This window comes from Denticeps clupeoides, chromosome 18 (genome assembly GCF_900700375.1).
Source record: "Denticeps clupeoides chromosome 18, fDenClu1.1, whole genome shotgun sequence".
In the NCBI taxonomy this organism is placed as follows: domain Eukaryota; kingdom Metazoa; phylum Chordata; class Actinopteri; order Clupeiformes; family Denticipitidae; genus Denticeps; species Denticeps clupeoides.
In genome coordinates this window covers 2,636,169-2,649,752 of record NC_041724.1, presented here as the reverse complement: position 1 = coordinate 2,649,752, position 13,584 = coordinate 2,636,169, and the positions used below count along the sequence as shown (strand labels likewise).

The 13,584-nt window shown below is 49.5% G+C and overlaps 1 protein-coding gene across 2 annotated transcripts; it reads left to right on the top strand.

Annotated features, from left to right (window-relative positions):
* The first annotated feature begins 6,017 nt into the window (after positions 1 to 6,017).
* fgf24 (fibroblast growth factor 24) lies at positions 6,018 to 12,920 on the top strand. Of its 2 annotated transcripts, XM_028960089.1 has the most exons (6): positions 6,018 to 6,957; positions 7,109 to 7,145; positions 8,756 to 8,933; positions 10,995 to 11,101; positions 11,807 to 12,128; positions 12,208 to 12,920. In XM_028960089.1, the coding sequence occupies exons 1-5, from the start codon at positions 6,926 to 6,928 to the stop codon at positions 12,083 to 12,085; spliced, it is 633 nt and encodes a 210-aa protein (XP_028815922.1). In that variant the 5' UTR covers positions 6,018 to 6,925; the 3' UTR covers positions 12,086 to 12,128; positions 12,208 to 12,920. The 2 variants fall into 2 exon arrangements, with proteins under 2 accessions (XP_028815922.1, XP_028815920.1); XM_028960087.1 differs by having other exon boundaries at positions 11,807 to 12,920.
* Positions 12,921 to 13,584: the final 664 nt, after the last annotated feature.

Here is a 13,584-nt window from a genome sequence, read left to right as displayed (position 1 = left end):
GTCGGGGGAGAGGTGTCCAGGCGCTGGTAAACAGGCGGGGGTTATTAAACCGAGAAGGAGGCGCTGAGGGGAACATGCGCCGACACGCGAGCGCATTACATTTGCGGCTGGCTATGGCAGAGGCATGAGCTGCATTCCTCTGCCCACGGAGCCCGGGGTTTTCATGCGAGGGCTGCAGCCTCGGCACCCTCCTTCTGGGCTGCAGTGTCTACGGGTCAGGGTCGGGTACGTAGGTGCGGTGCCAGGGCAAACCGAGTAGCTGAAGGGTCAGCGGGTTCACTGCCGGTGCTGGATGTGGTGGTTGCAACATCTCACCGAATGAGCTCACGATCCAACAGACTGAGGGCGCCATGCAAGACGTGTTCACCCATCACTGCATTTCGAAACAGACAGAAACAGGAAGTGGCTGCCGGTCACTAGTAATCCGTATGTTGATGATAAGGAACTAACTACGGAATTATTTCTGGCACCAATTATATTAACGTTAATGATGTTCTTAAAAACAAGGTTTAAAAGGGGGAGGAGCCTGTGGGCATGATTGACAGCTCTCACACCCCCTACTTCCTCATTTTGGACGAGTTAAACCCCCTCGTGTCAATAAGTGACACGCCCAGGTGTAGTGCAGCGTCCATCTCCTCCCAATTCCCTCCGTTCTCCACACTCCAAATACCCCCTAGTATACATGCAGGTTATCAGCACTTTAATTCCACTGAACGTGACCACGCCCATTACCAACACCAACATGCAGGTTATCAGCACTTTAATTCCACTGAACGACACCACGCCCATTACCAACACCAACATGCAGGTTATCGGGTGCTTTAATTCCAGTCAACGTGACCACGCCCACTACCAACACCAACATGCAAATTATCAGTGATTGAATTCCAGTGAACGTGACCACGCCCACTACCGACACCAACACGCAGGTTATCAGGCTCTTTAATTCCAGTGAACGTGACCACGCCCACTACTGACACCAACATGCAGGTTATCAGGTGCTTTATTTCCAGTGAACGTGACCACGCCCACTACCGACACCAACACGCAGGTTATCAGGCTCTTTAATTCCAGTGAACGTGACCACGCCCACTACCAACACCAACATGCAGGTTATCAGGTGCTTTATTTCCAGTGAACGTGACCACGCCCACTACTGACACCAACATGCAGGTTATCAGGTGCTTTATTTCCAGTGAACGTGACCACGCCCACTACCGACACCAACACGCAGGTTATCAGCGCTTTAATTCCAGTGAACGTGACCACGCCCACTACCACCACCAACATGCAGGTTATCAGGCGCTTTAATTCCAGTGAACGTTTTGCATCTGAAAGTGGATTTACGTACGCAACAAGAACATCTGAGGAGGCGCTGAAGTTCAGAAGCTCCCCAACACTTATGTCGTGAAAGCTGCTGCAGGTTCGCACACCACGGTCACACCACTGTTTCTGGAATGCCGCTGCGTCAGCTTCTGTAAAGACAACACCGCGGAATTTCTGTGCGAACCAGCGGATAATAATTAGTCTGATCACATGACGTGTGTGTACAGAGGCTGTGACACACTTCCTTCCCTTAATGATTAGTGATTTGGTTGAGCGGGGCAGGGATCTCCTTCATTTGCTTCCGCAAATATTCCTTGATGCCCCCCCAGCTTCCGTTCTCGAGACAAACCCGGCATTTTCTCAGCTCTGTGGTTTAAACACACGTTTGACAAACGTGGCTTTCATGGGGGAAATTAGTCTACTCGAGATCCTCGCATCTCTCTCTGCATTTATTTATTCATGTATACATACAGTGTCTCACAAAAGTGACCCTCCCACCACCATGCTGGACTGTAGGCAAGGTACACTTTACACCAAACAAGTCCATCTTGGCCTCATCAGACCCCAGGAGGCGGTTCCAGCAATCTACGCAACATCTTTAGAAGACGCTGTGTGATGCAGCGTCTGGCCTGGCGGCTGACGGGGTGACCCCAGACCCTTTTGAACCTCTGCAGCGATGCTGGCAGCAGTCATCCGTCTTTTTCCAAAAGACGACCTCCGGATAGGATGCCGAACGCGTGCTGTCAACCCCTTTGGTGGACCATGGCGAGGTCTTTACTGGGAGTAACCACCGTGCTGCAGCTCAGTTTCAGGGTGTTGGCGTCTCCTTATTAGCCTACACCATCTTTATGGTGGCCTCCACCATCTAAACCATCTTTATGGTGGCCTCCACCATCTACACCATATTTATGGTGGTCTCCACCATCTACACCATCTTTATGGTGGCCTCCACCATCTACACTATCTTTATGGTGGCCTCCACCATCTACACCATATTTATGGTGGCCTCCACCATCTACACCATATTTATGGTGGTCTCCACCATCTACACCATCTTTATGGTGGCCTCCACCATCTACACCATATTTATGGTGTAGGCTAATAAGGTGATGCCAGTGTGGGAGCGTCAACTCCAATTTTAACACACCTGCTCCCCAATTTCACTTACAGGGGTGTAATGTCACAAATGTCTCTGTGTTTAGTTATTTCCAAGGGACGGCGAATGTGTGCTGCTACTTTAAAGTGAAGTTATTTTCACATGTGATGCACACAGCAGCACAGCACACGGTGCACACAATGAAATTTGTCTTCTGCATTCAACCCATCACCCTGAGTGAGCAGTGGGCAGCCATGACAGGCACATGTTATACTCATATTTTCAGTTAGATCATTGCGATTGATTATTGATTATTAATGTGTAATACATTGGGGAAAAAAGGTGGGTGGGGGTGGGGGGGCAGTCTAGCTATATAGACCAATATTAACCAATGGCCTTCAGATTATATATGTATTTAAAAACGCTATAACCACGCCCATGTAGGAATAAGTGATTGTTATACGGCGTGAAAGTTTAGATATTGAGTGTTGAACAATTATTGGTCTAATTGGTCTTCATCCTCCATCGTTTACATATCCGGAGCGAGTCATGGAAACATGCCGCGAGGCAGTTTTTCCTGCCCGGGGGAGGCGCGGCTTCACTCATCTACTGTAAAAGCAGAATTTTCTCGAGTTGTTACCCCCCCCCAAAAAAACAACATCTGGAACTAAAAGCGCAGGTAGCTGGAGCGCGAGCCGACTGGCCGCCGGTGGATTTTTCTCTTCCTCTTTCTCCGCAAGGGCCCAGAGGCTAGTATTTCGCTGATTACAGGCTCCACATTTGAATAGGTGCTTGTGTATTGCCAGAACAAAGGGCAGGGCTGCCTCTAAAGAGGTGTTAGACAGGGGAATGGATTGGACTCGCCCATTAGGCTGGACCGGCGTTACAGGTTGGGACTGGCAGCGGGGTCGCGCCGAGGAGGGCCCGGGCCACGGAACCAAAAAAAAAAAAAAAAAAACATTTGTTCATTATGAGCAAATCTTGAAATCTTTCGCTCACTTTTCCCAAACGGACCGCTTTCATTAATCTGCAATTTTATACGTTTACTCTTATTTCATGTGCAGTGTCACTACGCAGCGTGACATTTAGTGCATTCTCTGCATATGAATGTTGAATGTTGTGTTCACATATTGCACGTGTTATGGTGAACGTGACGTAAAAAATTCACTACAACCTCTGTTTGGTCCAAAACCACAGCCACTGAAACTGTGCTAAACTGTATTTAGCCTTGTTCAAAACTAATGCTGGTTAATGGCAGTCGCCACTTCAGAACCAGGATCAGGATCAGAATCGTGTTTATTGGCATTCGATTCCGGTAGATGGTGTCCCTCAACAACAATGTGTAGGGACACAATGATGACATTTAGAACAAATATAACATACAATAATACATGGTCTACAATATGAATACGAAATATGAATTTATATCAGTAAACATCCCGTTACGGTAAAGCACCGATTTGTTATTTTTTGCTACAATGCTTCGTCAGTAAATGATTTAGAAGATTTATTAATGGGACCAACGAGCGTGTACTGGCTGCGATGGGGATGATTAGCATTAGCATCGTGCAGCGTTGAAGTAGCTGTTAACGCACAGGAACGGCACCTTAATTATCCTGTTTGCTCCTGCTATGGCCTCGCCCTCCCACCGACCCCGCCCTCAACGTGGACACGGGCCGCACGAAACTAACCCCCCCCCCCCCCACCCACCCCCCCGCTTCCATGCACACCCGCCACGGCACAAAACGGCCTCGTGCCCCGGGCCGTCACTCCAGCTAACAACATGAAGGCGACAAATTACCCGGCCGGTGCCCTCGGCTTTCTCCCAGGTCCCCCGACACGTCCTCCGCTCTGCTCTCCTTCCCCGTCACCCTCTCCCACGTCTCCGCGCCGCGACCCCGCGGTGACCCGGCCGGGCCTGAACGCCACGCGCGAGGGGCCGAGGCCAGAACCGGTCCCGATTAGTGGCCGTGAGCTGTCCGAAGCGTTCGACGTCCCCGCCCCGCCCCACCACGACCCTCACCCTCCCGACTCAACAAGATGCAGATGCCCCCCAGCGCCGATGCGTCGGTGTCAGAGATGAAAGTGCGGAGGGACGCGGTGGTCCGACATGAACAAATCACATCAGCCGTTATTAACGCGCTCTCCGGGCTCCTTCGCCGGGCTTAAAAGGTCCGGGGTCGTCAACGTGACCCCCGGCCCCTCCCCCGGACACAGGATCCCCCCACGTTGCGAGGCCCTCCTGCCGGTTCCCTCCGTCGGCAGTGAAAGGTGTGCAGGGCCGACAAACCGAACCGCCGTCACCGGACGAGAAACAGGCGCCTTATTGTTCGCCCTGCCGCCATTAAACCGCAGCCGATGACACGCGGGCCTAATGAAATTAATAAGGCCGCCTTTGTAGGGGTTACGTACACAGAGGCCCGCTTTGATATCGCTCCACCGCCGGGCACCTGGCGGACGGGCGCGGGGACGCGGCTGCAGGAGGGCTTCTGACGGCAGGCCGCTGCGATGACGGATCCATCCGTCCGCCCATGTTCACGTTCATATTCACACCTGAGTAGTTGCTGTTCTTTGTAACTAATGCGCTGGTAGTGAGTCGCAGGTTCGAACCCCACTTGCTGCCATCGTGTCCCTCGGCATTTACATTTACAGCCCTTATCCAGAGCGACTTACAATCAGTAGTTACAGGGACAGTCCCCCCATCTGGAGACACTCAGGGTTAAGTGTCCTGCTCAGGGACACGATGGTAGTAAGTGGGGTTCGAACCTGGGTCTTCTGGTTCATACGCGAGGGTACACTTAACCCGGAGTGTCTCCACTGTCACACTGGATAAGGGCGTCTGATAAATGTCAGAAATATAAAAATTTCCCACTGGACGCGTGTTTGACTGCAGTATTGACACTGGGTGACAGACATAAAGAAATAATATTACCAAATAATAAATATCGCCAAAACACCACGACAACGCTGCACTTTCAGCCTTATGCACCTCCTAACGCCCTGCCCAATTTGTGTCCCGTTTGTCCCTTGTCACTTTTAAACAGGACAACTTATCCACATGATGTTGTCCTGTTATTGTCCTGCAATAATAAAAGAAAAAATAGATATATATGTAAATACACATTAAACTAAACTATACTGACTAAAACTTAATTACTGTACAGGACTATAAAAAGTTCACTTTTAAACAGGACAACTTTTCCACATGATGTTTTTATAGTCCTGTACAGTATTTAAGTTTTAGTCAGTATAGTTTAGTTTTATGTGTATATACATATATATATATATATATATATATATATATATATATATATATATATATATATATATATATATATATATATATATATATATATATATATATATATATATATATATATATAATTTTATTTATTATTGCACTATGGGGGGGGGGGGGGGGGGTCTGTTTGAAACAGCATTTCAATACATTGCATACTGACAATAAACCAATCTCGAATATTCATATTAAGACCTGTAAGACAGTTCGAAAGGCATTAGCTATTGTAATACCAATCATAAAATATCACCACTGGTTTATTCAATTTTTTAATCTGTTCGGCTGTTTATGGCATGAAACTGCCTCCAGATGGCTGGATGGTTCTGGACACACGTTCACACCTTCCTTTCAATTGCATGCGAGCCGAGTTGCGGCGAACACACGAAATATCGAGTTCGACGACAACTTGCATGTGAATGGTGTCTGGAAACGCGGAGCGGAATCCACAAAGCGTCCACAAAAGGGACAAACAACCCGCGCCAAACAGCGACAACTGCTCGCCCCGCGATCAATAAAGCAATAAACGCGGAATATGTACGTTTATATATATATATAAAAAAAATCCACGACCGTGGATCTCCTGTCCCCTCCACAATTTGGGAGTCGAGGAGCGCGCGTGCGCGCGCGCGCGCGCGTGGGAATCCGGCGGCGATGAAGAGGTCGGGAGTCTTCCTCCTTCCTCACCCTATCAGGTGCGGAGTTTCCACCCACCAGCACCTCCAGGAGGACGGGCCGGCGCGCACGGAGCGTCAGTCCGCCGACGGGCGCCGCTCCATCACCGCCGCACGGCGCGCCTCCTCCGCCGCGCAACTTTTATTCTGCTTTTAATTTATTAAGAAGAAGAAATAGAAGAAGAAGAAGAAGAAGAGCAAGGAAGGGGGGGAGAAATGCCGCGGTTTGTTTTACTCATCTGCTGAACGGCGGACGTAAAGGGCGGGAATGACCCGCGCAAGGTGCGCGTCTCGGTGTCCCCAGCAGGTAGGACGGGACCCCCGCGCCCTCTGATCTCCGCATCGTCGCGACGCTGTCCGGACCCCGTGGTGGCGGGCTGGGAGAAGGGGACGAGGGCCGCGGACCTGCCCCCACCACGCACACCGTCCCGACACGAGGAGGCGGCGGCGGGACGAATGCGCTCCCCATCGCGCCGGGCTTCCGACGCGCCCCCGGGGGTCTGAAACGGGACAGGTGTCTCCGAGCCGCTCAACATGTCTCTTCTCCCGTCGAGGTTCTTCTACGTGTAAGGATCTCCATTTCACCCACCCACCCACGCGGACCCCCCCCCACCCCCCCGCACCCCGCATTCTTGCCAATAGAAGTCGCCAAAGGCGCAGGCGGCTGCGCAGGTACGGTCCCCCACACTCACCCCGCTGTTCTGTCCCCCTCTCCAGGTGTTTACATCTGCTGGTGCTCTACTTCCAGCTGCAGGTGAGTCCCCGTCCATCCGCCTTCACAACAGACACAAAAATATTCGACTTTTTATTTTTTACTATCGAACAGATGATGCGTCCGATCCGAGACGAATTTCTAAAATTAATTTAGAAAAAATAACTTGATTAAGTACGCAATTAAAATCTAATTGTCAGCTAATGAAGCACAAAACGAAATCTATTGGTTTGACTAATTAAATTTAACGTTACCGTCATGCGAAAAACGCAAACGCATTAAACGTTTAATATGCATTAATTACCACCTTAATACTAACTAACATAGTTTCATAGTTTCCGTATCATTTTGTGTTTTAAATGCAAATGACGTTTATTTTTATTTAATAATTAGAAAAAAATGTATTTTATATGTGTACACCAGGCACCAGGCTCGGGCACCTTTCACCTTAACGAAAATGTCGTAAATCCTAATCAAATAAACTGTTAATAAATGGGTCGGGGCGGCCCGATTGCAAAAGCCCGCATTAGTATCTCATGAACGAGGGCCGTCTACAAAGACCAGGCCCCAGTGGCGAACAAAAGGCCCGGTTTTGAAGGAAATGAGACACAACGGGGTTATATAACGGTATGCGCTCGGTTTGTTCCGAAGCAGTTGGCACAAACAACAGCTTAGTGTAGGCCGCAGTCTGATTTCTCCCCCCTTTTGTGGCGGTAATTACAATACTAGTGCTTTAATTGCAGCCTTCAGCCCTGGTCAGATAGGCTACGTACGTGCCTTTTCTGCCCCCTAATTGCTCCCATTAATTTCGGTGCCGAAGGAAGCCATTTTGGCTCCCATGCATGCAGCACAGGGTTTTGTCTTTCTTTCTTTCTTTCTTTCTTTCTTTCTTTCTTTTACTGAATATGATAAATAAATGGCATATGCCATTTGTTTGAAGTTGTGACGCCTTCAAAAAAAAAAAAAAAAGACGGAGAGGTTTTTCCTTCATCGTAAATACGTCAGAGCGAGTAAATGAGTTATTACCCTTCAATTTCCCTCTGATAGTGAAGACACGGGCGACTTCCTGCCTGCGTGCGCGTCGATCGGATGCGAGCCGGGGCGAGCTCGGAGATTTGTTTCCGCCGATCTGCCTCCTCGGCTAAATGTCATTCATTTGCTGGGGTTAAAACAACAAGGCGACGGCGTGCGTAATGCATGTGTAATTAGCCACCTGAGAGGAGCCCATTACCGTGTAATTACCAGCCCGTACAGCTGGGCCGAGATTCCAGCCCCCCCCCCCGTCCCCACATGCATGGCACACACGGCGCGATGCGGCGCGGCGAGGCCCCTGGTGGGCCGCGGCCGCCGTTTCCACAGCCCGTGATTTACGAGGCCGATGTGGGCCCGGGGCAGATGTTTGTTTGATGATAGTGTAACAGGTCTGGATGCTTCAGGTGTATAATTGCTGGTGGCTCTCTCCCTCTCCCTCTCTCTCTCTTTTTAGCGGTAGTGGTTTCCCAACATGGCTTCGGGCGCAGCGAGAACGTCCTCCGGTTCCTCTCGTGCAGAAATCTCGCATTTTAGGCCCAGGCGCGCGAGGAAAAAAAAAAAAAAAAACGCAGTTCGTACTAGTCGAGGGAACTAAAGAGCTTTCCGTCCCCGTCCCGCAGGAGTCCCAGCAGAGCTCGGCCGACTTCCGGTTCTACATCGAGAACCACACGCGGCACCCGGACGACCTGAGCCGCAAGCAGACCCGCATCTACCAGCTGTACAGCCGCACCACCGGCAAGCACGTCCAGATCCTGGGGAAGAAGGTCAACGCCAACGGAGACGATGGGGGCAAGTACGGTACGGGAGTGTTCCTGTGCAGAACCCGCTCGACTAGAACTGGGATTACGCGGCCCTGCTAGCTCTAATAGCGGCAGGCATTGAAGGCTCTGTCCATTTCGCGGTGGGACACGAAGACGCATGGAGGGATGCGCTCTTCCAGGACCCCTTTTTTTCTAGGACAGCGTGGAAAGTGTAGGGCCGTTGGTCACGGCACGATGGTTTTGGCCACGTGGTTGAGGACACCTACCTTGTGTCTTCACTTTGTATTTGTGCAAGAATTGGATCAAAATGGTAAAATTGAACCCGTAGATTGATTGGCCGTGACTGGATTCTTGTTGAAGTCGCCAAGACCTTGACAGCATGGTGGGACCAGGCCTTTTGGAACCGTGTGCTCTGGACAGATCGACGTTTATGCAAACTGTGACGCACGTTGGTGGAAATGTCCTTGTTCGAAGAGTACGTGATGAGAACGTGAGGCTGTTTGCATTAAAGTTGACCTGCCGGTGGACCCTCAAAACGGGATAACACTCCCAAGCACCCTATCAAATGGACCGTGGAATGGGCCCAGAGGAAGAAATGGAGGGTGATGGGACAGACTTGGCGGAGGCCCGACTTGAGCCCTGTCGAGACACTGTGGGGGGACTTTGGAGCGGGCAGTAAGACATCCTCCAAACCTCTAGCAAAAGCAGGGACGTGGACGAGTGGTCTGTGGGCATTTCTCCACCGAACAAAAATGTGGAGAAGTTAGTCTCGTATGTTGGCTTCCATTCCATAGCACGCTAAAAATATTTTTTTGCTTGAACCCTCTGCTTGAGAGTTGGAAGATGCGTCTCAACCGATAATATTTAGTCGTATCTGGTCACTTGCTTTATCGAGAACTGGGCGGGACATCTAACATTTTTCCAGATACGTGAATGGTCACTATAGACGTGGTGGCTGACGAGGGGTTTCCTCAAAGACGTCTCGATGAGCTGAGATCCTTGCATCATTTTTCTGCATGTGGATTTGAGAACATCCACGTTTGTTTCCTGGCTTTGATCTCGAGGGTCTTGGGATGTCTTCTTTCTTCAGGCGAGGCTCTGCATTCAGGAAAGGATCTCTCCCACGCCTTACTTTCCCAGTATTTTCCAAGGGGACCCCAAGCCCTCAAACCCCGTCCTAAACCCCCCCCCAGCCACCACCTTTCCCTTTGAACAGCGCTGAATAGCCCAGTGTGTTAAACAAATGGATCATCTTAACTTTTTGATTGAGTGAGCACAGACTGAAGGGAACGTGAAACCCAATCCCCAGGGCCGGTGATGGGGGGGGCCTGCTGATCTCCCGTGCCAAACGCAGAAACAAAGGTGCCTGAAGACGGGACCACCTCCGTGGCTAAGTCCAACCTGTTCCCGACCGCGGCTCCCATTCATTCCGGAGCGCGGTTTCGTGGACGCGTCTCATGTTTGTCGAACGCCTTATTCGTCCTGTTAACCGGTGCAGGCGAAGAAAGAGAGGAGGTGTCTCCGGTGCGGGTCTCGACCCGGCGTTAGAGTTCCGGTTTTTATAAAGTCTGCAAAGTACAGGGTGGGCCATTTATATGGATACACCTTAATACAATGGGAATGGTTGGTGATATTAACGTCCTGTTTGTGGCACATTAGTATATGTGAGGGGGCAAACTTTTCAAGATGGGTGGTGACCATAGTGGCCATTTTGAAGTCGGTCATCTTGGATCCGACTTTTGTTTTTTTTAATAGGAAGAGGGTCATGTGACACATCAAATTTATTGGTAATTTCACAAGAAAAACAATGGTGTGCTTGGTTTTAAAGTGACTTTATTCTTTCGAGAGTTATTTACAAGTTTCTGACCACTTATAAAATGTGTTCAATGTCACCAACCATTCCCATTTTATTAAGGTGTATCCATATAAATGGCCCACCCTGTACTTTGGCGGAGGTTTGTTTCATACCTTTTGCTGGAAAGTGACAAGATTTGACCACCGAACGCGTTATTTCCCCGTGAAAAGTGACCAAGATAGCCGCTCGTTTTTCTTCACTCCCGATCCGTGCGTAACCAGTTGTTCTTTCTCTCTCCTACAGCACTTCTTGTTGTTGAGACCGAAACGTTCGGGAGCCACATTCGGATACAAGGGAAAGAGAGTGGCTACTACATCTGCATGAATAAAAATGGCAAGGTTGTCGGCAAGGTACGAGCACTTTGTTCACTTCACTTACCGAGCCGGTCATCTTTTTAATGGGTTTAAACCATTAATAAGGTTAAAAAAATTTACGTGTTGACTATTCCACTTTTTCAACACAAACGAAATGTTCCACGTGCATTCTGCGTCCCCATTTAGCGCGGAATACGGAATAGCACCCACAAATTCCAACTTCCCCGGCACGTGCGACGTTCCATTAACTTTTAATTGTTCGTGCGCTTCATACCGCAAACCAAAGCAGCCCTGTATCAGCCATGCTACTGTCAATCACTCGGTCTTGGCCAAAAATAACAGATGTTATATGATATATATATGTGTTTTGGAGCCTTTTTAATATGTAAAAAAGTCAGAATTGCATTTATTGGTCGAGGAGTTTGATTCCGGTCAGTATAGTATAAAACAACGACAATATACAATATGGTCTAATATCTTACATAGAGAAAAATACAAAGATTACATCAATAATACCACGTGTGTATACAAAGTGCATGGCGAGGGCCAGACCGGGTCTGCAGGCTTCTAGATCTTCTGCCAGGTCAAAACGAAGCTCGATTGGAAGGATATGATTGGCTGAGCCATGTTGTGTGTAGTTTTTTGGTAAACCTTAATAATAGAATGTCTTGGTGACCTTTGGAGATGGTGAGTTATACCTGTGGAGGTCTGACATGCCGTCCTGTCCTCTCCACGCCACAGCTCAACGGCAGGAACCAGGAGTGCGTCTTCGTGGAGGAATTCCTGGAGAACAACTACACGGCGCTGGTCTCGGCCAAGTACAAAGGCTGGTACCTGGGCTTCAACCGCAAGGGTCGGCCCAAGAAGGGCTCACGGACCAGCCAGACGCAGCAGGAGGTGCACTTCATGAAGCGCAATCCCATGGGCAAAGTTCATCCGCAAGAAGAGTTCCGTTTCACCACGGTAACCAAGCGGACTCGCAGGGCGAGGCGATTAAAACCCAACCCCAAAACGAACTGAGAGAGACCTCCGGCGCCCTGCCTTCATCCGCTCCACGACCCTTGTATGTTAACAAGACAACGGATATGGGGACAGTAACGAGTGGGGACGAAAAAAAAAAAAGTTTTATTTTTATATTCCAGGAGCTTTGAGGATCTCCCAACTGTTGAATGTTTCCCGGGTCTTCGTTCTGAAGTCCGTACGCCGTTATTTATACTGGATAAAACCAAGGAGGACAACAGGACGCTCGGCCTCCGGCTGCGACACGTGTCTTGTTTCTGGACATCCGACTTGCTCCCGCCCGGATGTGGAATCCGGAGCGGAGCGTGCTGCACGCCCGACGTCCCTGGCATATCTTTTTCATGATTCAGCCCGAGCGCAACATGCTTTGACTAGCCGGTCGGCGGCGGCCTTGTTAAAACAAACGGGACCTTCGCGACGGTGGGGATTACGCGCGAGGACGAGGGCCGGATCTCTGGGCCGCGGTGGAAACCGTCAGATGGTGGGTGGGACAGAAGAACTGTAAAGCCACTCGCACCCCCGCCGATAAGTTATTTATCTCCGTTGCCGCCGGCACATGGGTTGGACTCGTCCCTGCATGGGGCAGAGCTCTAGTTTTAATGCATATATATCCACCGACAGCCCCAGGGCAGGTTTTTTTTTTTTTGTATGAGATGTTACTAACAACATGACACATTTATGGAATTGTAATGTATGCAAAATAATTTTATGACTATTATAAAAGTATTTATTGCATTTTGTCTTGTAAATACAGCCCGACGAGTTTATTTGACCTCTGTTAATAATAAAAAAACAAACAAAAAAAACAAAAAACAGGACCATATAAGAAATGAAACAGAATCCCTCTCGGATTTGTATTTAAACGCCATTCCGTGTTTTTTCTCTCTTGGCGAATCGCTGTGCACGGACTCTTTCATTTATATCCGACTCGCACATTCCCCGCAACACATACCTCTGGGCGGCCAAGTTATGCACTTTCATATACAAACCGGGCGGGGAGTGCGAATGCGCTTGTACGCGGCGCTAGCACATCTCCACCTTGCAAAATATGCGGCATTATCTCGCACGCGGTCGTCTGATGAAATGGAAACAGGCCGATAGCGGCGCCATGTTTATTTTATCCTGACAAATTTCTCCCATCTTTAAAAGAGGCGGGGTGGGGTGGGGTGGGGGTGTGGGTGATGTTTTTAACACCAGGCGCAGCTGGTTCCTCGCAGCGTGGATCAGAGATCCACGTCCGTCGCGTTTTAATTGCCGCCGACGGCTTGGATCGACGCGACGCGTGTTTTATTCCTGCAGGAGCCCGGGGGCGGCCGGTCGGCCGGTTGTGCAACTCCGTCAAGTTCACGTTCGCACACACGCAGCTGCGCTATAAAAAGAGACATTTTCTACCCGGTTATCTGAAAACGGTTCGATCGCACTACAGACGTTAACCATTCGTAAATTGAACATGCGTTCCCGCTAGTGTTGCTAGTGTTTGTGAAAGTGATTGTCACATG

What these genes read in the sequence shown, in the direction of transcription:
- fgf24 (XM_028960089.1), top strand. Translation starts at nt 6,926, where the DNA reads ATGTCTCTTCTCCCGTCGAGGTTCTTCTACGT. An exon ending in CCGTCGAGGTTCTTCTACGT is followed by an intron (nt 6,958 to 7,108) that starts GTAAGGATCTCC and finishes CCCCCTCTCCAG; the next exon opens with GTGTTTACATCTGCTGGTGC. An exon ending in ATGGCAAGGTTGTCGGCAAG is followed by an intron (nt 11,102 to 11,806) that starts GTACGAGCACTT and finishes TCCACGCCACAG; the next exon opens with CTCAACGGCAGGAACCAGGA.